The sequence below is a fragment of the Prionailurus bengalensis genome, chromosome D3 (assembly GCF_016509475.1).
Source record: "Prionailurus bengalensis isolate Pbe53 chromosome D3, Fcat_Pben_1.1_paternal_pri, whole genome shotgun sequence".
Taxonomy (NCBI): domain Eukaryota; kingdom Metazoa; phylum Chordata; class Mammalia; order Carnivora; family Felidae; genus Prionailurus; species Prionailurus bengalensis.
Genome location: NC_057356.1, coordinates 40,101,754 through 40,125,363, shown reverse-complemented (window position 1 = coordinate 40,125,363; position 23,610 = coordinate 40,101,754). Strand labels below are relative to the sequence as shown.

The following is a 23,610-nucleotide window of genomic DNA, read 5'->3' as shown; positions in this document are numbered from 1 at the left end:
TGCTAGTCGAAAAGCCTTGCACATTTTCACCATCAGGTTGGTTTTAGACAGCAATAGGAGATAAACAAGTGTGCTGGTATGAAGGTTTTCTTAGTTTACAAATGACAGGGACTAGAAAACAACAACTTGGTGGTTACAAAAGTTTGCTTTCTGGTTTGTTTCTTCCAACTTTAAAATAGACACAGTGTGGGGCGCCTGGGTGGCTCAGTCGGTTAAGCGTCCGACTTTGGCTCAGGTCATGAGTTTGAGCCCCACGTCAGGCTCTAGGAAGACAGCTCAGAGCCTGGAGCCTGCTTCGGATTCTGTCTCCCTCTCTCTTTGCCCTCCCAGCTCACGCTCTCTCTCTCTCAAAAAAATAAATAAACATTAACAAAAATAAAAAAAAATAGACACAGTGCAAGGCAGATGTTCTGGACCAGTGAAACTGAGGAGAAGGGGAATCAGATTAAGGAAGCAAAACAGTGCGTGGGCGTGGGGCAGCCAAGAATGGTCTGGAGGGATGGGGAGTGAGAGGGAAAGGGAAAAAAGAAGAAAAGAAAACGAACACCTTACAAATCCAAAACAATCCACCATATTGGGGCTTCCAACAGAGTTCTGCAAATAGAGAATAGCCGTGAAATTGAACATATTTTAAAACTTTGAAGTATGAAGAGTAACATATGTCTGTCTTGGTGTTCTGAAAAATGAACCGTGATAGACTAAAATGCCACACTCTGACTTCTCATAGGTTTACTAAATTAGAGGCTTTTCAAAAGAAATGCCTAAATTTGTAGGTGGAACATGGGTGATCTGTCAGGGGACCGAGTCATTGGTAGCAGTCAGTGGTGCGCAAACTAGCATCCTGTTTAAACTTCAAGGGAAAACGGGTATCGTGAACATTTTAAAGGGAGGGAGGAGAAAAGTTCTTCATTTTCTATAAAAGTCTGATTGTGATGTTTAAAGATTTCCACAAAACAAAAATATCTGGTGCCCACAGCCCGTTTCCCACGCGCAAAAAACAGAATGGGCAGATTGGAACAGTAGGAATGGGAGAAACATTTCCTTTTCATTTCTCCAAAATTTCCCACCTCCTTTGGCTGTTTTGCATAGGACTTCGGAAACCTCTTTTGAGGTCACCTACTTTGAGAGAATAGAGTCTCTGATTTTTCAGGTGACATGGCAGTGAGCCCAGAAAACATAAATCTTAATTGTATTCTTCATTTCTGTTGGTCTTCTAAAAAAGAAAAGGTGATCATTTCTTCCCCATCTTGCTAAGTTTTCGTTAGTTTGTGCTAGGCACTGACTAAAATGAAAATCTCACTGTTAAGCACCGAAAATCTGTATCCCAAAAAGCTAAGCCAACCAGGTAATTGTTTCATCCTTCTTATTTTTGATACACAGTAGCCAAGGTAGCAATGAAAGGCTCAGAGAGGTCTGATGGTTTTTAGTCCCATGAACTTTAGTGGATAAACAATCACATTTCCCACATGGACCGAAGTCATTGCAGCCATGGTAAATCAAGAAAGTAATCATGACGAAAATCCACATTACCATTATGCTGCTCTTTTAAAAATACAACCTTACAAAATAAAACCCACCTACCCCGAAGCTGTGGAATAATTTTAGCAATTGAAAATTACTACCTTCTCTAGAATAACATGTACTTAGAAATAAAAGACGCAGAAACCAACATGATGTATGCATTCTGCTTTCTCTAGAGCACATTCAACATCAATTTACAATATATCATGCCAAATATATTCAATAAGCAGTGCTAAAATAATTTTGTCTGTCTTTGCTGCGTCTAAGTATTCTGCTTTTTTAGTAAATTCATTTTGCACTATAGATGATAAAAATATTATTATAGAGATGTCATTCTTACTAAAAAAGCTGGATTTCTCCCTTAGCCCCTCTGGTACCATAAGCAACCTAATAAACCAAAAAGGGTGCATCGGGGGTACGCTTTATAAAACTGTTCATCCCAAATTCACACACACACATCGTGAAACATGAAATTCACTCCAGCATGTTAAAAGAAAAATTATGGATTAGCACAGAAATCAAACACAAAGAGACTATTCATTTTCTTTTCCAGAGCCCAGAATTGCCATTAGCTTACCTTATTAGCTGAAATGCCAAACAGAATGTCTTTATGGAAAATTAAGTTCATTATTCATCTCAGCTTTGATTTGGTATAGTGCAGCTGAGAGCAGTTAGCTCCTCTCTATGATTTGCCGACGCAAAGTGGGTGAGTAAGGCAGTAAACACAGAACTTGGGAGGTGCGGAGTGGTTGGCCATGGCTCACAACTCTAGACTTGCAACTTTACATTTTCATTCATATGAAGATACTAATGAAATCAAATCTTATAACTACAGAATAACACTTAAGTACACAGTGTAGATTTTTAAAGCCCATGCAGTTTTGCATAGCAGTTGTAGAGTCTTGTACACTCACCATCCCAGCAAAATTACATTGCTATCTTTCATTGTCTCGGTAGATTCTTAGGCTACTGGCTCACTTTGCAGCACACACAGTGGCTAATGTGTATTCTGTCAAGGAGAAATACACATGGGGGAGTGATCTCCGCAATTTTCTAAAAAAGGAATACCGGCTTGTCTGACTAGCGATGGAAAGACAGATGCATTTTACAGTTTTGACGGTAAGTATGCAGACACATATAAATTGGATACAACATTCTAATAGCTAATGCAGACAGAGACGTTAGGGTTCCAACAGTAAAGTAAGAATAGATACCTGTCTTCTGAATATCAAATTCACCTAAAATAAGTCATATTCTTTAATAATTCCTTAATTTTCTTCAAACCAATTAAACCGGTTTCAGAAACCCTTGGGCAAACACAAGAGTACGTCTCCTTCCCCGATGGGCAAAGGAAGGACACTGCAATCGGCGTCCTCTCCCAGGTGTTTTACTTCATAGAATTTGAGCATTTATTAAAATCCAGCTTTAACAAGTAAAATGTGCCATCATAACAGCCGGACAAGTCCAAGATTATCAACAGACAAGGGCAACATGACTGAGCAAAGTAATTTTAGCTTGAAGACTTTGAAACCTTTCTTGTCTTTGGCACCTTGCAAAACCAGACCCTAAAACTCTCCTCTCCTGAATTAATGAGAACATAGCTGCCTCTAGTGAGCAATGATAAAGGAAAAGCAACAATTAAGGGATTGATTTGCCTCAAAATGTGAAGCAGAGTTACCATATGACTCATACTTCAATATCCAGGAGAAACGAAAACATGTGTCCACACAAAAGTTTGTACACAAATGTTGATAGCACCATTATGCACAAGAGCCAAGAAATGGAAACAACCCTAATTTCCATCAGCTGGCGAATGGTTAAAAATATGTGGTATATCTACACAAAGGAATATTATTTGGCATTAAAAATAAATTAAGTGTTGATATATGCTATAACATGGATGAATCTTGAAAATAGTAGGCTGATTGAAAAAGCTAGTCACAAAAGATTACATCTCGTATGATACCATTTATATAAAATGCTCAGAATAAGCAGAATCTATGGAGATAGAAAGTGGATTCGTGGTCACCCTGGGCACAGGGTAGCAGTACGGGGAAGAGAATGCTAATAAATAGAGTTTCTTATTGAGGTGGTGAAAATGTCCGCATCTTAGGTTGTGATGATGTTTGCACAACTCTGTGGATATACTAAAACCATTAAATTCTATATTTTTAATAAGGGAATCTTATGGTTGGTAAATTATATGTCAATAAACATATTAATAAAATTATTAATTTGCCATGGAAACACTGCCATATAGTGTTTGTAATGATAAAAATTAGTCATATAAAGTAAATTCTGCAGAAAGTAGATGGGGAGAAATGGGGCGGGGGGAGACTGAGGATAATGCCAAATGTAGGAAACCCTTGGGGATTCATGAGCTATAGACCTGACCAAAGGGACCATTTGTGTTGATGTTTAGTCATGGCTCATTTTCAACAAAGAAAAAACGTCCCCAAATCAGAGAGAGTGAGGGGAAGAGGAAGGAGAGGGGGAGGATGACAATAAAGGAAGAGGAGGAAAAAGAGAAGAAAGAGGAAAAGGAAAAAATAGAAGGAGAATAGGGACAGACTTGCTTTTTTTTTTTTTTTTTTTTTTTTCAACGTTTATTTATTTTTGGGACAGAGAGAGACAGAGCATGAACGGGGGAGGGGCAGAGAGAGAGGGAGACACAGAATCGGAAACAGGCTCCAGGCTCTGAGCCATCAGCCCAGAGCCCGACGCGGGGCTCGAACTCACGGACCGCGAGATCGTGACCTGGCTGAAGTCGGACGCTTAACCGACTGCGCCACCCAGGCGCCCTGGGACAGACTTGCTTTTGATGAATAAGGGCAGATGATTCAAGAGGGAAAACAGGATCACAACTCTTAATTCTGTTGAGATGATATCAAATGACCTAGATGAGAATAAAAAGCAAGAAAGATTGTACAAGGAGGGTTTTGAAGTGTTCCCATTAAAGGAACTCGTTTCATACACGAGAGATGAGTTTTCCATCAAGGATGAATACAGGTAAGTGATGAGCATCTATAAGAATTGCACCAAGATGGGGGTGCCTGGGTGGCTCAGTTGGCTAAGAATCTGGCTCTTGATTTCAGCTCAGGGTCGTGAGTTCAAGCCCCACATTGGGCTCCACATTGGACATGGAGCCTACTAAAAAAATGAAACAAAACAAAAAAACAAAACAAACAAAACCAAAAACTAAAAACCAAAAAAAAAAAAAAAAATTAAAGGAAAAAAAAATCCAAAAACAATTTTAAGAAGAGGCCTTTTAAAAAGATATAAACTGGAACAAATAGAAGAACAAAGATAATCCCAAGGCTTGGTCCAGATGGTATAACGGTATAACAGATGATGATGAAGGAGGAGGAAGAGGAGGAGGAGCAGTGGGGAGGAGGGAGGAAGAGGACAAAACATCGAGCTCTCAAGCTCTCCCATTTTCTCTATCAAAGAAAATGATCTACAAGATGGTACATGTAGAAGAAGAAGCATGGGGAAGAGAAGTTTGGATTCCAGGAAAACGTCTTGTATGCAGATGACTCATAAATTTACATTTTCATTCCCGCTTTCCCATAGGAGCTTCAGGTCCTTGACACATTCACTTAGATGCTTTACAGCACGTCATCCACAGGGGCATCCGAATCAAGCTCATTTTCTCCTCCCGGCTCCGCTGCCCACTCCTGACTGAAGCTCTACCAGAATCCCCACTTGAGGGAATGGAAACACCATCTCCCATGCAAGTCAGAAACACAGGTCCCGTTCTGGACACTTCCTTCTCCCTCTGCATCACCAAGTCCTATAGATTTGGAATCTCTGGAAATTATCCAACTTTTGCCTCAATATCACCATCTCCACCCTAGTCCCAGCCGCCAGCATCTTTCACTTGGGATGTATATTTTACCTTTCGTGGCTTCTGCCACGTTTCTTATCGTTTCACTCCACCTAAAGGGATGTTTTCAGAAGGCCAAGCGAATGTCAGCTTTCCCTACTTCCACCCTCCTCCACACAACAGTGAGGATATAAAGATTCAAAATTTAAACACAACCCCAGGGCCTTGAATGATATAGCGCTGCATATCTTCCCGACCTCCTCTGGCACTATCTTGGTGACCCAGCCACACTAGATTTATCTCTGACCCTTTTGTTTCTTCCTGCCTTTGCATGATTCCCTTGATTCATAGCCTAATTGACTAGTTCTTCCTTCAGACCTAATCTCAGTCATCACTTCCTAGGGCATGCTTCTCTGAAGTTCTGTCCGTAGTTATTAGAGTATCATAATCTCCTTCACAGGTACTGAGCAAAGTGGTCCCTTGGGATAGGTTTGTACTTGTGAGCGGTGGGCTCAGAAGGTGCATGGGCCACTACATTCTTGGCATCTTTGAAGAGACTTGGCTTCCATTGAGTCTCTTAGTTAAACGAACTATGGAGAGATCTACCTCCCCATTGGTCACTCTCCTAAGAAGACAAGTATGAGGAATGCATTGCAAGGAGGAAAGGCAGGGAATAAGCATTCTGGGCGTTAGGGACCCAGCAGTCTTATCTTAGGTGCAAGATGTTTATGTAGTGTTAAGAAATACCAGTTGCCCAATCCCTTAGAATCCATAGGGGCCCTAGTCCTGTGGGAAGCTTAATTCTGCCAATTCCTCCCACTAAAGGAAAGGGCAGCCCTGACTGCAGACAAGGGACAGCTCCCACCACAGTTCATCAGGAGCCCTTGCCATAGTAGTAAATTTAAATTTATTTGTGCAGTCGATTTTAGTAATATTTATTTCCCCACTGACAATAAGGAGCATGGGAGTAGGGATCATGTCTGTTTCTGATCATCACTGTATCCTTTGCAACTACACAGGGCCTGGCAACAGTAGGCATTTAATAAATATTTCTTGAATGAATAAAGGAAAGAGCTCTGAAGTTGGCAGGCTGTGGTGAGAGGGCGATGACAGTATAATTGCTACTAGCAAAATAATTTAAAGCATGTGTTCTGTGTTGGGAGTCAGGGCTATTCTTCTTAATTATAAAATCTGACCATTCTCTTTTTCCCTGGTCAACATGGCTCTGATGTCACCACTGCATGAAGATCCACTATTAGTCAGACACATGCCTTTTGCTTAGAAAATTAGCATGCAGGATGGTTTAAAATGTCATAAGATTTACTAGATTAATAAGTTGATTTTCTCAATAAGGATATTTTCCTTTTTAAAAAGAGGACACACCTAGGGGTGCCTGGGTGGCTCAGTCGGTTGAGTGTCCGACTTAGGCTCAGGTCATGATCTCACAGTTCATGTGTTCGAGCCTCGCATCAGGCTCTGTGCTGACAGCCCGGAGCCTGGAGCCTGGTTTGGGTTCTGTGTCTCCGTCTCTCTCTCTCTCTCTCTCTCTGTCCCTCCCCCTCTTGCATTCTGTCTCTCTCTCTCTCTCTCAAAAATAAATGATGAACATTAGAAAAAATTTAAAAAGAAACAGAGGACACACCTGAAAATACTCAGCTTAACTTTTTGTGCCCAGGCAAATGATATCTTTATGTACTCAAAGAACTTTTGGTAGGACCCCAGAATCCAGGTAGCTAATCTTAAAGATTGTTCAGGAAAGTGCAGGAGCAAAAGACAAAGATAGAGAAGGCTTTTAAATCATCCAAAAGATAACAGCTTGATAGGTTTGAACTTACAAGGCAACATCATCCTAGAATAGGCTGTTAAATAGAAGGTCTCTGAGCACGAAGAGAAACGGCCCCGGGTTTATGAAGAAGTTAGTAAGAAAAGCTGACCGTGCTTTGCTTTTATTTTTATGTTAGGAAAGCAACTTGGTCGATAGGTAAACACATGCTCTGAGCTTTCTTATGCAAACTCATTTTTGCAGAAAGAAAAGAGCAGGAAAATATTTCTAAATATTAACAGGACTGGTTTTCACAGAAACTGAATTTTTTCTCCCTTCTCCTCCTGGAATCCATTCCAAAGAACAAAAACAGCAGCACAACAAAACGAAGAGAAGCCCACAAATCATATTTTCAGCAAAACCGGCAGAAAATGCGCCAACTCCAAAGTCGGAGTCCAGCGGAAAGCCAAGGAGGGAAGTCACAATAATGCGGCAGGTAAAGTAGAGGCGTGAGGGGGACCTGGATGCAGCGGAGCTCCGTCAAATACACAGTCGTCCAAAGTGAGGACCTCAGTGTGAAAGGAAAGCCGTGGAAAGGTCTGGAACTAACGTAGGTGGTGGAGTATAAGTGGGCAACTTTCATTAAGGGCCAGAACAATTCTTTCTAAAGATGACTGTATCCTTTGTGTCCCCATACAACAGGCAGCCTGTGAGGTCATCCGTGTGAAGTAATTGAAGGAGACAAGAACTAGGTTTGGTCTGAGAGTTGGAGGATGTGTGACTCCATAGATGCATCATATTATAAAGAAACGGTTTAAACTGTAGCAACAGCAAAGGCAGCCCTTGGTGCTTGGGAAACTACTGCCCACCATTCCCTCTGAAGGAAACTTCTGATTCTCTAGGAAAATATAACTCATTCAGATAGGAGTCACATAAAAGGAATACACATACAGGTACTATAAAGAATATAAAAAAGGGGCGCCTGGGTGGCTCAGTTGGTTGGGCATCCGACTCTTGAGTTAGGCTCAGGTCATGATCTCACAGTTTGTGGGTTTGAGCCCCACGTCGGGCTTTGCGCTGACAGTGCGGAGCCTGCTTCAGAGTCTCTGTCTCCCTCTCTCTCTCTGCCTCTCCCCTGCTTGCGTGCACGTGTGCTCTCTCTCAAAAATAAACATTAAAAAAAAAAGAATATAAAAAAGAGTAAATAATAAAAATGCACTGGGAAAAGATGTTGCCACAAAGAAGATTGGAAACATACCCCAAATTCAAAACATAATTAATGAAGCAATTACAGCTATAAAAGAAGATCACAAAGAAGAATTATAAACACTCAGGGAAGAAATGAGGATACCAGAAAAGGTTGCTTGTAGACAGCTGGAGGATGTGACATAGGAACAGGCAGAACTGAAGGGAAGGAAGGTAAATGAAGGGACAGGAAAGATAAAAACGGAAAAGAGCAGGGAAGTGGTGATAAAAAGAGAAGAATTAGAGAAGCAAGGAAATCTATCCAACATATGGATGGCTGTAATTCTGAAGAAGAAAATCAAAGTAATAGCATAAAATAATTAACTTAAAATATAATTCAATAAAGTTTTGCTGAAATAAAAAAAAGGCTCAACTTGATTTAATGAAAAGGTACCCATTTTATCAGTGACAAGCCATTCAGAATGATCAACATAAAGACATATCTCAGAGAAACTATTGGAAACAACCCTTTAGGCAGTTGGGCAGAAAGATAAAATTCAGGTTGAAGGAGAAAAAAGGAGGTTGAGACCAGATAACCCACAGAAACACTTAACCTCAGAACATAGGAGAGCAGTATCTATAAGATATCAAGCCCAGAAAGCAGAAGCCAAGAATTTTCTATCCAGTCAAGCTCTCCTTCAAGTATAAAGACTCAAGTGAAACCATGGCTTTGAACAGGCAGGAATTTGGGTTATATTGCTCAAATGAGCCTTTCTAGGGGGAAAATAATAGGGAACAAGCTATAGACAGGCATGATGTCAACAGAAAAATGTCAGCAAAGAACCAATCGCTAACATTCCCATGTTCAGTGCAGCATTATCTATAATTGCCAAGATATGGAAACGACATCCGTGTCCCCTGGTGGATGAATGGATAAAGGAGATGTGGTACACATATAATGGAATATTACTTGGCCATAGAAAGAAGGAAATCCTGCCATTTGTAACAGCATGGATGGATTTCGAAATCTAAAAAAACAAAACAAAACAAAAACAACCCAAAAGCGAGCTCCTGGATACAGAGAACAGATCGGTGGTTGCCAGGGGCGGAGGGTTGGGGGTGGATGCAATTGTTAAAGATCAATTGTACACACTTCCAGTTGTAAAATACCTAAGTCCTGGGAATGTAATGTACAGCAGGGTAACTATAGTTAATAATACTGCAATGCATATTTGAAAGTTGCTAAGAGACTAGATCGTGAAAGTTTTCATCCCAAGAAAAACGTTTTTTTTTTTTTTTTTGTAATCATGTGTGATGATGACTGTTAATCAGACTTAGTGTGGTGATCATTTCACGATAGATATAAACCTGAAATCATTATGTGGTACACCTGAGACAAATGTAATGTTATATTTCAGTTACACATAATAAAAATAAAAGTAGAAATAGAAATAACTGGCCAAAACCTAGTTCAGTACATTTTAGAAGAAATCCACCTTCTTCACGGATTTAAAAGGGATGATCCAACATTACACAAAGTTCCTGTCAGACACACTTTAAGCATTTTTTTCTATGTCTAATTTGTCATAATTTTTAATTAAATCCTTAGTAGCTGTTGAATATTACAAAATATAATTTATGCATACATTAAGATAATCATGTAGTTTTTTCCTTTAATTTCCTAATGCTGTGAAGTATGTATCTTTTCTAATGTTAAGCTTTCCTCTCATTACCAAATAAATCCCATCTGGTCATGTTATTTTACATTATTTATAATTATTTAATTTTGTTGAAATATTTATTGAGAATTTTTGCATCAGAAGCGCCTGGGTAAGTGTCTGACTCTTGATTTCAGCTCAGGTCAGGATCCCACAGTTTGTGAGATTGAGCCCCGTGTCAGGCTCTGTGCTGACCTAGGTGGAACGTGCTTGGGATTCTCTCTTCCTCTCTCTCTCTCTGCCCTTCCCCCGCTTGTGCGCACGCTCTCTCTCTCTCTCTCAAAATAAATAAATAAACTTAAAGAATTTTTACATCAAGTTCATTACAAACAAATTGCATTAAAAGTTTCCTTTTTCAAACTGCCTTTGTCTAAGATTATACTAAATCCTAAAATGAATTGGATGAACTTGGCATCTTTTTTTTGTTCAGATCTCCAGAAGAATTTTTATATAACAGGGATTACCCCTTCCTTGCAAGTTTCCTAGAACCTTTGGGTCTGGTCTTTTTTTTTCTGAGTAAATTTTAAGTTAATGTGTTAACTTCTTAAACTGCCATGGATATGGTTTCTGTTTTTATTACATTTTGACGAATTTAGTTTTCTAAGATTATCCACTTGTTTTCAATATATTGGTATGAAATCTGTTTCTGTTCTGTTCATGGGATAGATTTAATATCTCCTGTATCCTTGTTCTTTTCTACATCCCTAATGGTGTTTATTTGATGCTTTCTTTTTTTCTCTTCGGTGAGTTTATTCAGAGATTGCTCCATATTATCACTATTTTTTAAAGAACAGCAACAACACAAAAAGATTCACAGTGATTATCTCTGGGTGATTTCTATGATCTTTATTTTCTTACGTAGTTAAAAAAAAATCTCCCCAATAAATATATATTAACTTTATAAACCTCCCCTGTAATGCTTGATGAAAAAAATTTTTTTAATGTTTATTTTTATTTTTATTTTTTTTTAAATTTTTTTTAACGTTTATTTATTTTTGAGATAGAGAGAGAGACAGAGCATGAATGGGGGAGGGTCAGAGAGAGGGAGACACAGAATCTGAAACAGGCTCCAGGCTCTGAGCTGTCAGCACAGAGCCTGACGCGGGGCTCGAACTCACAAACCGCGAGATCATGACCTGGGCCGAAGTCGGCTGCCCAACCGACTGAGCCACCCAGGCGCCCCCTTAATGTTTATTTTTGAGAGAGAGAGAGAATGAGAGAGAGAGAGACAGAGTGTGAGCAGGGGGGAGGGGCAGAGACAGAGGGAGACACAGAATCGGAAGCAGGCTCCAGGCTCTGAGCTGTCAGCACAGAGCCCCATGTGGGACTTGAACTCACAAATGGTGATATCATGACCTGAACGGAAGTTGGATGTTTAACCGACTGAGCCACCCAGCTGCCCCTGATTTTTTAAAAAGAAATGAGCTCACAGATACAAAGAACAGATTGGTATCATTTAACAAAATGAAAAACTTTTAAACATAATAAGGAAGTATAGACTGGATATGAGATTTATAACTGGTTGAATGATTTTCCCTATATGGTATAGAAATCATTTCATGAAAAACCGTAGGACGGTCTGCAGTTGAATGCATAAGCCTCTGTTTGGGGCCCTATTCTGAACATTTTTTAATTATCAACTTCGATGATGATATATTAGACACTGTTATGAGATTTACAATATAACACATCTTGGGAAAACATTTAAAATATTGTATTTCAGATTTAGTATTCTCCATTTTGACAGAAAAAAAAAAACATTCGTTTTGGTAGTCCAATGGCACTTGCAGGCAGGTACATTGGAAGCAAGCTATGCCTTCCTCAAGATTCTACTGCATTTGCTGGAAAATTATAGTAAGAAATAAATAACACCAAAGTAACTATCAATATAAATGGTGTTTCCTGGAATAGTGCACAACTTGCACAACAGGGAGGGGTACCTCTAACTTGGAAAGATATATTCATATCTATGAGGTGACCTTTTTTTAAATGCTTATTTATTTAAAAAGAGACAGAGAGAGTCGGGGAAGGGCAGAAAGAGAGGGAGAGAGTCTCTTCAGCAGGCTCCATGCTCAGCACAGAGTCCGATGTGGGGCTCCATCCCACGAACCATGAGATCACGACCTGAGCCGAAATCAAGAATGGCGGCTCGGCCGATTGAGCCACCCAGGCACCCCTATAAGGTGACATTTAATAAAGATACATATGGTAGTTTGCATAACGTCAAGTCATTTAAGTGCACAGTTCAGGGTGGGAGAAACACGTCAACATGATTTTCTATGAAAAACTGGCTCACAAATTTTACCTGAGTGCAAGACAGGTTGACACGGCTGCCAGGCAAGCTAGCACACTGATAGAGTGTTCGTGTCCAGATATCTTCAGTGGACGCTCTGAAGTCCGAATTCAACTGAAATGTGGCTCACACAACTATACCACAAGTTAAGAGGGATGCTGCTTTTCTTGGAACTAGATAGGAGTTGTCACTTGGGATGCTGAAAAGTCCTGTTCTCAGAGAACTGATGAAGGAACTGGGTCTTTTGAAGAGCGAGCCATGAAGACTTAGGGACAAATAATAAATCCTTAAGTGTTTGAAGAATTGCCAGGTGAACGAGTCATTTGATTTACTTCACCTCGCACTTAACATCCAGGCTAAAGGAGGTGGATCTGTGTTGCAAGAGGGAAGAATCTTCTACAAAGGTGTCAGGAATGGACACAGGTACTGGGTGAAAATTCAGATAATCTTTCGCCAATGGGTAATATGTATAAAAATCCTTAACATTTTGCATGCCCATTGGCTGGGCTAGTCTAATTCTAGGAATTTCTACTGAATAAATAATTTGATACTCCCCGAGGCATTTGGAACAGTAAAAGATTTGGATATGTTACTAAATAAAGAAGAGGAAAGGAAAAAAACAAAAGAGATACAGAGAGAAAAAACAAGAGAATGGGGGCAAAGAAAACTGGGGAGAGGATGAACTCCATGAAACAAAAACTACTATTCTAAGGATGGGGGTGGAAAGGACAGCGAGATATTATTAGAAAATTGCCAGTCAAAATAAGGTTGGATGCAGGCCACTGAGGCAATGGCCCAATTTTTTTGTTAATTAGATGAGAGAATTGTGATTGCTAAAATAAAACTCAGATTGAGGATCTCTAGTGAAGTGAGGTCAACAAAAATAGCTAATAGGTGGGAAATTACTTTAGTCATTTGAAAGTGAAGAAACCTATTACAAATGGGTGTTAAATTGGTTGCAGTTGTAGAGACAGAAAAGGGATTCGGGTGCAGATTATTGTATGTTATACTGCTGCATAAAGAGGGTTTCAGCATGTAGTTGCTAAGGAGATGCTCATTTTAGAAGTGTGCACTCGAGGTTAGACAGTAGTCCAGACATTTGTGATTATCTCCATCTGAAAATGACGGAGTGAAAGTCTCCGCAGAATAATTATTCCAAATTAGAATACTTAGATGATGTTAAGATACTAAGAGTTGCTTGTACTTCTGGTTTTGAATCGAAGAACAGTGCATAACATGTGGAAAGGCTAACCAGAAAAAAAAGCTCCCACATCTTATTGAAAAAGATATTTATGGCATTATTCATAATGGTGAAAAACTGAACAAAAATTCAAACGCTAAATAACAGAGACATGGATATTCTGACCATGGTGTATTAGCATACGTCAATAGCTATGCATCTTTTCATTAAAATGAGTGACGTTAAAAATAATAAGCATTTGGGGCGCCTGGGTGGCTCAGTCGGTTAAGCGTCCGACCTCAGCTCAGGTCATGATCTCCCGGTCTGTGGGTTCTAGCCCCGCGTCGGGCTCTGTGCTGGCAGCTCAGAGCCTGGAGCCTGTTTCGGATTCTGTGTCTCCCTCTTTCTCTGACCCTCCCCTGTTCATGCTCTCTCTCTGTCTCAAAAACAAATAAATGTTAAAAAAAAATTAAAAAAAATAATAAGCATTTATTAAAACGATAAGCATTCGTATGCATACAAACGTATACAAAATTATATTGATTCTATCGCTTTGGGGAAACTACTGGCACATCCAATAGTTAGTTCCTAATTGCCAGCTTCATCCGTAGACTTTTTATTCCTTGCCTGACTTGACCACTCTTTGGTAGCTGACCTTGCTGAACTTTCCCTTTCTTGAAATCCCCTTCTCCCTTTGCTTCCATGCTGTTTTGATTTCCTTTTTATCTTTTCTATCTTTCTGGCTCTTTATTATTGCTTCCCTTGGCTTCACGTCTGTGATTTAATGTCTGTGTAGCCCAGGAAACCGGCCTGTACTGCTTCATCTTCTAACTTACACGTGCTCCCATGTGATCTCATTCACTCTCAAACTTGGCGCGACCTTCTATGCGATAACCTGGATGAAACTTTCCCTGATCTTGACATCTTCCTGAACTCCAGAATCATACATTCAGCTGCCTCCACTTCTCCATCTTCCTCACCTGAGGATTTTTGACCAACCTGGCACCTGTAAGGCCAGGTAGAAAGATTATCTTGAAGTCCCTCTGTCTTCATTGCTTCTACCTTAGTCTGAACCAGTCATCTCTCGTCTGGATTATTGTAAGAACCTCCCAAGTAATATTTGAATAAATGAATGTTTGCCTATGGGACATCTTAAACTGGATATTCTGCAGACAGATTATCTATTCAAAATGTCTAGAACAAAATCGTCTTCTCCATCTCAACTTATTCCGCCGCTCCTCCCATTGCTGCCCCCACCCCCCGCCGCCATTATCCTGTCTCAATTGGAGGTAATGACATGCACCCAATTTTTCAAACCATAGATTGGTCATCATTTCTACTCTTCCTTTCCTGACACTTCAGTCATTCAATATCCAAATCTAGGCAATTCTATATATTTTAAGAGTGTTTTCTCCTTTTTAAAATTCTTATCATCAGTATCCCACCCCCTTCCACTATAGTAAGAGCCCCTTGAGGCCAGGAGTCATGTCTTTTCAACTTTGTATTCCTAGTCCTTAACAGAGGGCCTAACATATACTTAGTGCTCACAGTGTTTGAAATAAAAAAATTGTATCATGGGGGCGCCTGGGTGGCTCATTCATTGAGTGTCAGACTTCGGCTCAGGTCATGAACTTGTGGTTTGTGAGTTGGAGCCCTGCGTTGGGCTCTGTGCTGATAGATCCCCCCCGCTTCCCCTTGCGCTCACACTCTGTCTCTCAAAAATAAATAAAGATTAAAAAAAATTGTACCATGTGCCACAAAAGGCAAAAATATGTGTAACGCGTTCATTGCAAATGTATAAAATGTACGCGTTTACATTTATGGATATTGGAAGAAGATTTCAAGTGTATAAAGAATTGGTGTTTTACTGTAGGGAATAATAAGCATTTTAAATGAAAAAGAAGCAGCAAACATGGAATTCACAGGCAAAGAGGAAGCTAGCCCCAACAGTTAAAAATAGTTTAAATAGTTTAAAATAGACTAACATAGACTTCATAATCTAAATGATCTAATAGTTTAAAATAATGTAACAGACACAAAAATTGAGCGCTCTAGCTCCATACAAAAGAACTATCTGGGGAATACTGCATGTATACCGTGATCTCATTTAGCTGATAACGCACGGGCTAGAGGATTTCGTGCACTTTTCATACAAAGTTTAAAAAACGGTTAGGTTTAAGAAATATATCGTGTCTTAGGTGGCAGACTGTGCGGCAGGCAGGATCATGGCTCCCTGAAGATGGTCACGTCTTACTCCGCGGGATCTGTGATGTTACCTTACGTGGCAAAAGGGACTTCGCAGATGTGATCAAGTTCACGATCCTGAGATAGGGGGAGATTATCCTCGGTTGCCTGGGTGGGCCCAACATAACTACAAGGGTCTTTGAAAGGGAAAGAGAGGGGCAAGGAGAGTCGGAGGAGGAGACCTGACCACAGAAGCCAAGAGCGGTGATGCCATTGCAGGCTTTGAAGACTGAAGACGTAGCCAGGAGTGAAGGAATGTCGGCAAGCCTCCAGAAGCTGGAAAAGGCAGGACAATGGATTCCCCCCTAGAACCTCCAGAAGGAATACAGCCCTGCTGACCAGATTCCGACGTTGGCTCGGTGAGATCCATTTCCGACTTGTGATCTCCAGTACTATAGGATAATAAGGGTGTGTTATTTTAAGCCACGAAGTTTGTGGTGACTGGTTAGAGCAGGGACAGGAAACTAAAACACTTAGGGTTTCATCAAAAGCCTGGCTAAATGACATTGTGATCTGTAACAGCAAGATTTCTGCCGTGCCTTTAAGTCTGTTCTCTGGTTTCAGTTCACATTGCTCCCACCAAGTATTTAGGCTTAATGCAAATCACAGCACTGATTGGGGCATTACATAATGTCCCTTTTCCAAGCATTGTTCTACACTTTTTACATTACATTAACTCACTTAATCCTCTCAACCCCCCTATGTGATAGGTATTGTTATTATCTCCATGTTACAGAGAACCTGAGCGTTTAAAATACTCGCTCAAAATTGCACGATCAGTAAACACAGGGTTGGAGCACAGCTCTCTGGCTCCAAAGCTCCAGAGAGAAAGCATTTCAAATGGAGAAGTCTTTCTTCTCTATCCTTTCTTTCTAAACCCCAGCTTGAAATGCTTCTTCCTATTAAGCCCCCATATTCTTTGTTCAAGTATCTATGCCTCTAACTTCGCTCTGAATTGTATTTATCTTTCTACAGTTCCACTAGACTGTGAGAGTAGGTGCTGTTTTTACAAAATTTTGAATTCTCTCCTCTCAGCTTCAAACTTATATATGGGAAATCTTTATTTTTTGTTACTTGATCACTCAGGAAAATCTCCTTTACAATAAATCCTATTACAAACTTTGTAATAGGATCTCTAAGTTCCAACACAAGACTTACTTATCTCAGGTAATGTGCATCCACAATAACAACTTTTTAAAAACTGCACATTCCTCAAATCAAAAAGTTTTTTCTCTCTTCTTCTCCTTTTCTAAACGTTTATTTATTTTTGAGAGAGAGAGAGAGAGAGCGCATGAGAGAGCCTGAGTGGGGGAGGGACAGAAAGAGAGGTGGACAGAGGATCTGTAGCAGGCTCCATTGACAGCCGAGAACCTGTTGCGGGGCTCGAACCCACAAACCAGGAGATCATGACCCCAGCTGAAGTCGGAAACTCGACCGACTAAGGCACCCAGGTGCCCCCAAGAGGTTTTTCTAATGAACTGTTATAAGGAAAAAGGAAAAGTCATGCATTTTAAGTTTTTACTCAGTTTTACCCAATTTTTTATGATATAGTAACTTATACTTGTTAGTGACTCTTTATCTCTTTTGGAGACATGATAAAACCTGGGACTTTTCTCCCAAGCAGGATGAACACAAACAGCTCTCCTCTTTGGTTTTTTAAGTTCTGGAGTTCACTGACCCCTTAGGGTACATTCTTGCATAGTCTAAATGTCCACAGACCCAGGCTAAGAACACTTAAAGTACGTGGATGGGCGTGTCCTGCCTTTCTTCATTTGAGTTCTCCTTAACCCCCGACCCAGCCCTCCACCCCACCAAGGGGTCCTCTCAAGGTAGGATTACTTCAGCCATCAGCCAAACTATTCCTCTGTTCTGCCGGGCTGCCTCAGCCCCATGACCCACAGATGCTCCTGGCCTGGAAACCCTCTTCCTCTCAGGGTCTGCATCAAGGAGTTCTGCCTTAGGAAGCTTTTCTAGAAAGGCCTTTTCTGGAAAGCAAGCATTCCAACTGGCCTGCCACCCATGGCACTTTTCTGGCCTGCTGGGCTGAAGCAATCTTTCTTTCCAGGCCCCGAAGATGGCCAAAGAACACTTGTTTTCAGAGAGCAATATGGCAAAATAGGGCTCTTGATGTTTGGCAAAGAAACAAATGAGGCGAGACAGCATATTTTTTCAGGTAATGCCAGGTCCCTCAAAACAGAAAACTACTTTAAAAAGTACATTGTGGTTATTGTTCCATGAGACTCCTGCCTATTATCTAAATAGGTAATTATATTTATAATTTAGAATGGTGTGCACAAGTCTCGACACCCATAAATTGGTACATTATTTTTTTAGTATGCAGTGGGAAGGTGTGAGAGTCAGACTCATCTTGATGAATGGGGTTAAAATTTTTTTTTTAATGTTTATTTACTTTTGAGAGACAGAGACTGAGTGTGAGCGGGGAAGGGGCAGAGAGAGAGAGAGAGAGAGAGAGAGAGAGGGAAAGAGAGAGAGAGAGAAAGGCACAGAATCTGAAGAGGTTCCAGGCTCTGAGCTGTCAGCACAGAGCCCGACGCGGGGCTCGAACTCACAAGCCGTGAGATCATGAAGTCAGAAGTCGGATGCTTAACCGACTGAGCCACCCAGGTGCCCCATTGATGAATGGGGTTAAAGTAAACACTGTCCTGATAACTCACGGTGATACGAATACTCCAAGGGACTCTCCCGAAAGCTCTTGCCCTTTGATCAAAGGCGGAAGAAGGTGAGGAGTGCCCCACGTGCAGCCAGGATACAAACCGGGGAGCCTGACTGGTACCAGCTGTGTGACTGGCTGTAGCACATATTACTATGCATTGTCAACTTCTGGATCTATTTGCACCCAGATGCAGCTCCTAGAGGTGCCCAAACGTCATAGTTTACAAATACATGTGAGTAGGAGAAAAGTTTTGCTTTGTCTGAGAGAGAGCTTCAGCCCACAGCTCCAAGAGTGTGCGTGGAAATATTATTCTAGGTGCTGCCTGGTGGGCTAATGGTGAGTCAGTACAAAATGGAGAGTAGGAGCAGAGTAAGGTCCTGGATGGGATAGCGCGGGGGGCCTGGGGAAGGTCAAGGGAAACTGTGTGACATGCCCAGCACAATGCCCCACCCATAACGAGTGACTAATAAACGGTAGGTGAACTCTGGGTGAAATCCCAGTCTAGATGTCCCGTTTCTAGCGAAAAGTTGGTTTTCCTTACTGAAAACGAGCTCCTTTATAGAATTTACTCCTCAAAATAACTCCACGTGGTATTTTACAAAGGAGGAGGAGCTAGACGATGAGTGAAGTGGCTTACTTAATGCCACATAGTGAGTAAGTGGAGGACAGCGCTCACGCAGGACAGCCCTCACTCCCTGTGCCTCCCTGCGCCCATCTGGCCATAATGGGACGGGATTGGCCGGTTCTGGCACCTCTAAGCAAGGAGGTATCCCAACAGGACATTACCTTCTCTTGGCAAAGCCCAAGTCTAGTAGAAGTCATTACATTAAAACAGACAAAAAAAAACCCAACTAGAGCAATGTTGTCCAATAGCATTTTCCACCATGATGGGAATGTTTTATATCTGTTTGTCCCATAGGGTGAACACCAGACTGCTGAGCACTAGCAATGTGGCTATTGTGACTGAGGGACTGAATTTTGTGTTATTTAACTTTAATTAATGTAAATTTAAATAGCCACCTGTGGCTACCATGTTGGACAGTAGAGAACTAGACCATTTTATTTATTTATTTATTTATTAAAAAAAATTTTTTTTTTAACGTTTATTTATTTTTGAGACAGAGAGAGACAGAGCATGAACGGGGGAGGGGCAGAGAGAGAGGGAGACACAGAATCGGACACAGGCTCCAGGCTCTGAGCCATAAGCCCAGAGCCCGACGCGGGGCTCGAACTCACAGACCGCGAGATCGTGACCTGGCTGAAGTCGGACGCTTAACCAACTGCGCCACCCAGGCGCCCCTAGACCATTTGATTTAAAAGGAACGCTAAGGGCCATTTACTCGGATTTCCTTCCCCCTGTTCCAGACATGTTGATCCAGACTCTCAGTACACATTAGAAAAAAAAAAAAAAGTTTATTTACTTATTTTGAGAAAGAGAGAGAGAGAGAGAGAGGGAGAGAGAATCCCAAGCAGGCCACACTGTCAGCACAGAGCCTGATGTGGGGCTTGAACTCACCAACCACAAGGCCGTGACCTGAGCCAAAACCGAGAGTCAGATGCTTAATCTCCTGAGCCCAAGACCCAGGAGCCCCGTCGTCACACGTGTTTAAGAAGCTCTTCTCCTAACTTGGGATCTGATGCCTTTGTTGGGAAAAAAGTCTCCCTACTCTTAACAGTAGTATCTTCAGGTGTACGTCCTGGGGATACAGATGGGTTTTGGTGTAATACACCCGTTCATTATTCCCTGGAGACATCTCTTGATATGCTCTCTAGGGGCTCCTCTTGTGCCTGTGAACTTTTAGGTCTCCAAGCGTAGCCCTGCCTGCATCTCAGTTCTCTGGGTGCACAGTGTTGCACTGCCAGCCACAGAATCTTGGAGATCCCATTGTGCTGGCCTGTGGCTGAGCTGAGCACAAGAGGCAGGATGGCTGTGAGGATGCCCTCCCTCTCCACCAGTGCTCTGCTCTCTGTCCAGATTTCTTCTCCAAGGCCTGGGCAGCCCCACTGCCTCTGGGGCCAGCAGCCTGGTTGTTGGGCTCAGCCTGGTTGGTGTCTCATGCCTCCTGCGCCCCTCTGGGGTGTCTTCCCCTGCTCTTTCTTATTCTCATGCCATTGCTCATCCTTAAAATTGCTGCCCAGAGAGTTAAATTGTTTGGGGTTTGGCCTCCAGGGTAAACCGTCTCCTTCATCTTTGGGAAATGTGAGTATTTTAGGAAAAAAAAAATTATTCTAGATCATCTTCTCCACTAGAGACTAAATCCTGTCCTCCATTTACCTATTTTCACCAGCTGGGTGGACTGCCATCTTATCTGTACTGTTCCTTTCCCCAAACCGGTCTTTCCTTTCCCATGTTTATCTAGGCCCTTCTCCCAGATTTCATTCTGGGTCACACAGTTGGCAAATGGGTCTTGGTTGAAGGAAAAGCTCGTTGAAAATGGCAGTTCTATTAAATCACTTAACAAAAATTTTTATTATACACCTGTGATCTAGATAATACAGAGGACTACATATTTTGATAGTTGGGTGGAGCTCTTGGTTGGAGCTGAGAAATACAACACTGCATTCTATTCATCCATTAATCTCATTAAATGAAATTAAATTGGCATGGTTTAATTTTAGTGAATTCATTTCTTACAAGTCCCCATTAAGTGAATAATTAACATTTCATTCTTATGTCTGGGGGTATTTTAGAAAATACTGAACCAAGAGAAAGTGGAGGCTGCAGAATATATTAAGACTGTATCCATTACTTTAAATGAACTTCATCTGGGCTTAAACAAAGAGCAAAGTGCATGAAGTAAGGGCTTGCTAGAACACTGAATTGCCTGCAGTGAGATACATGTACATGAGGAGAAATCCAAAATGAGCTGAGAAGTGGGAGAATACAGACTACATTGACTTCCAAGTTCATAACTGAGGATGGCACCTTTTATCCTGATGCATTTCTGAAATCTGACCCCTCTGTATTGTTACCTATTATAAGAATTTAGTTTAAACTCTACTAACATACCCTAACAGCATATGTTTCTTGGATATACGCAGCCACCTCTAAGGTGGTACATGAGTGCTTTGCATTGTATATTATATGACTCCCTTAATTCAGTGATATGCTCATAGGTAATTAAGAAGCGTTCTAAAGGTAGACCTTTAGAGAAACTTACCTTTTCCTTGAGACCTAGAGTAGTAGTTTGACAATTAGTAAAACTAGTGAACTTCTTAAAGATTTAGTTAACGATCTGGGATATATGGAGCTCGTGCACCAAGCAGAATTCTGGCTCACAATACACCTGAGAAATATCACTCCGGTCTCCCAAAAGGACAAAATGTAAAGTCACAGTGACTTATAGAGGAATTGGGTTTGGGGATTCCTAGTTCATTTCCTCATCATTTTAGTGAAATTACTTCTTATGGAAGCAAACATCCCTACATTAAAGCAAGCAGACAATATTAAATGGGCATTTCATACCACATTTATTTGGACATAGCTTTACAGTGTTACTAACAACACCATTAACTACAATCAGGTTGGCAGTCTCAAGGGATCAGTAGTGTTGTTTCCTGCTGAAACAAATGATTCATCAAAACAGCCTTGAGAGATGGCTGTTTCATGGATTGAGGTACGATTTTCCAGTTACATGAAATGATACTGTGCTACTACAATTTAGCAATTTATATATCTGATTTTGTAAACAAATCTCACATGTTCCTTGCTTTCTAACATGGCCACTTTCCAAACTAGACTTATATTTATACCCAATCATAAAGACAGAATCTGTGTTTTCATCATTAGTTGATCATTTTTAAAATTGTTATTAAAAGAGACGCTCGTGAAGAAACAACCCTCCAGGAAAAGAACAAAGGGCATAGTCACAAAGTTTAGAGGCAGGATGATATGCTGGAAAGTGAACAGATTTTGGAATCAGAGCAGGGCTTAAATCTCCGTTATGTCCCTTACTAGTGGGATAATCTTGAGCAAATTAATTACTCCCATTTTGAATATTAAAAAAAATTTTTTTTAATGTCTATTTATTTTTGAGACAGAGCATGAACAGGGGAGGGGCAGAGAGAGAGGGAGACACAGAATTGGAAGCAGGCTCCAGGCTCCGAGCCATCAGCCCAGAGCCTGATGCGGGGCTCGAACTCACGGACCGCGAGATCGTGACCTGAGCTGAAGTCGGACGCTTAACCGACTGAGCCACCCAGGCGCCCCCCCCCTTTTTTTTTTTAATATTTTTAAAAAATTTTTTAATGTTTATTTATTTTTGAGACAGAGAGACTATTACCCTCATTTTGCATGTAATGCAGGTCTGAGAAGTTACCCCAGTAACTGAGAAATAAGGGCAACATATATTAAGCATAGGCCGATAGAACTTTCTCAATAAATTATGGTCCCTTTCCTCCTCCGCCTTCTCCTTCACCTTCTCATTGCCATCATTCATTATCACATGGAAGCACATCTGGCAGGTACTGAACATGAGAAGATGCTCAGTTTGGTGCTGTGGAAAGGAATCAAGGGCCCTGTGTGTTCTTCAAAATGTCAGTTCCTCTCTCTGGGTCACAGATGAGGAAGAAGGTATGAGGGTGATAGATGCATTTGTCCATGAAAGCCAAGAAGTGATTTGAAAGTGTGGCTCAATCGGGAGCTCTGGGTGCGCCGCGATCAGCTGTTGTTTTCATGCGCGGGGCACCAGACTGCAGCCTGGGAGAGCTGTCGCTGCTAATTAAACTTATCAGTGTTGGGATAGCTACCTGACATTGTTTTGACTTTTACCAGGACAGTGGATCGAGGGGGAAGGGATTTGGATTGGAATCTTCCTATTCTTGCTTCTGTTTTAAACGGGTGTATCAAGTTTGCTGTCTATGAACAAGGGAGCCCATGGTTCAAAAGCATAAAAAGCCCTGGGCCAACTGGCCGTTCAAGTTCTTTCTGACACCTGCTTCTATCGACTGTGTGTGCTCACTGGGAGTTGATAAGGAAGAAAGGCACAACGAGATGCACTCTCCAGAAACTCTAGCAGCAGACTAAACCACAACCAAATTAGACCCAGTGCCTGGAGTGGGAAAAGGAGGGGCGGGGCAGGCAGCAGAGTTTCTCCAGAGTCCAGAATACCAAGACAAATGAATGCCCTGTGCTACGTGGTTGAGGAGCGCTAACACACGGGGTAAGAGGAACTGAGGAAGACTTGCTTTGCCGCCCTGCTTCTGGA

At 41.3% G+C, this 23,610-nt stretch overlaps 1 protein-coding gene across 10 annotated transcripts in view; it reads right to left on the bottom strand.

Moving 5' to 3' along the window:
- The window catches only part of DLGAP1 (DLG associated protein 1), a 900,656-nt gene that overhangs the window by 290,617 nt on the left and 586,429 nt on the right, over positions 1–23,610 (bottom strand). The window contains exon 1 of one of the 10 annotated variants that reach the window (XM_043558388.1): positions 2,099–2,333. The exons of the other annotated variants lie outside the window; for them this stretch is intronic. Within the exon in view, the coding sequence (XP_043414323.1) occupies positions 2,099–2,149 (51 nt within the window). The 5' untranslated portion in view covers positions 2,150–2,333. Of the gene's footprint in view, positions 1–2,098; positions 2,334–23,610 lie in introns of those variants that run through there. 10 annotated transcript variants of the gene reach the window in all.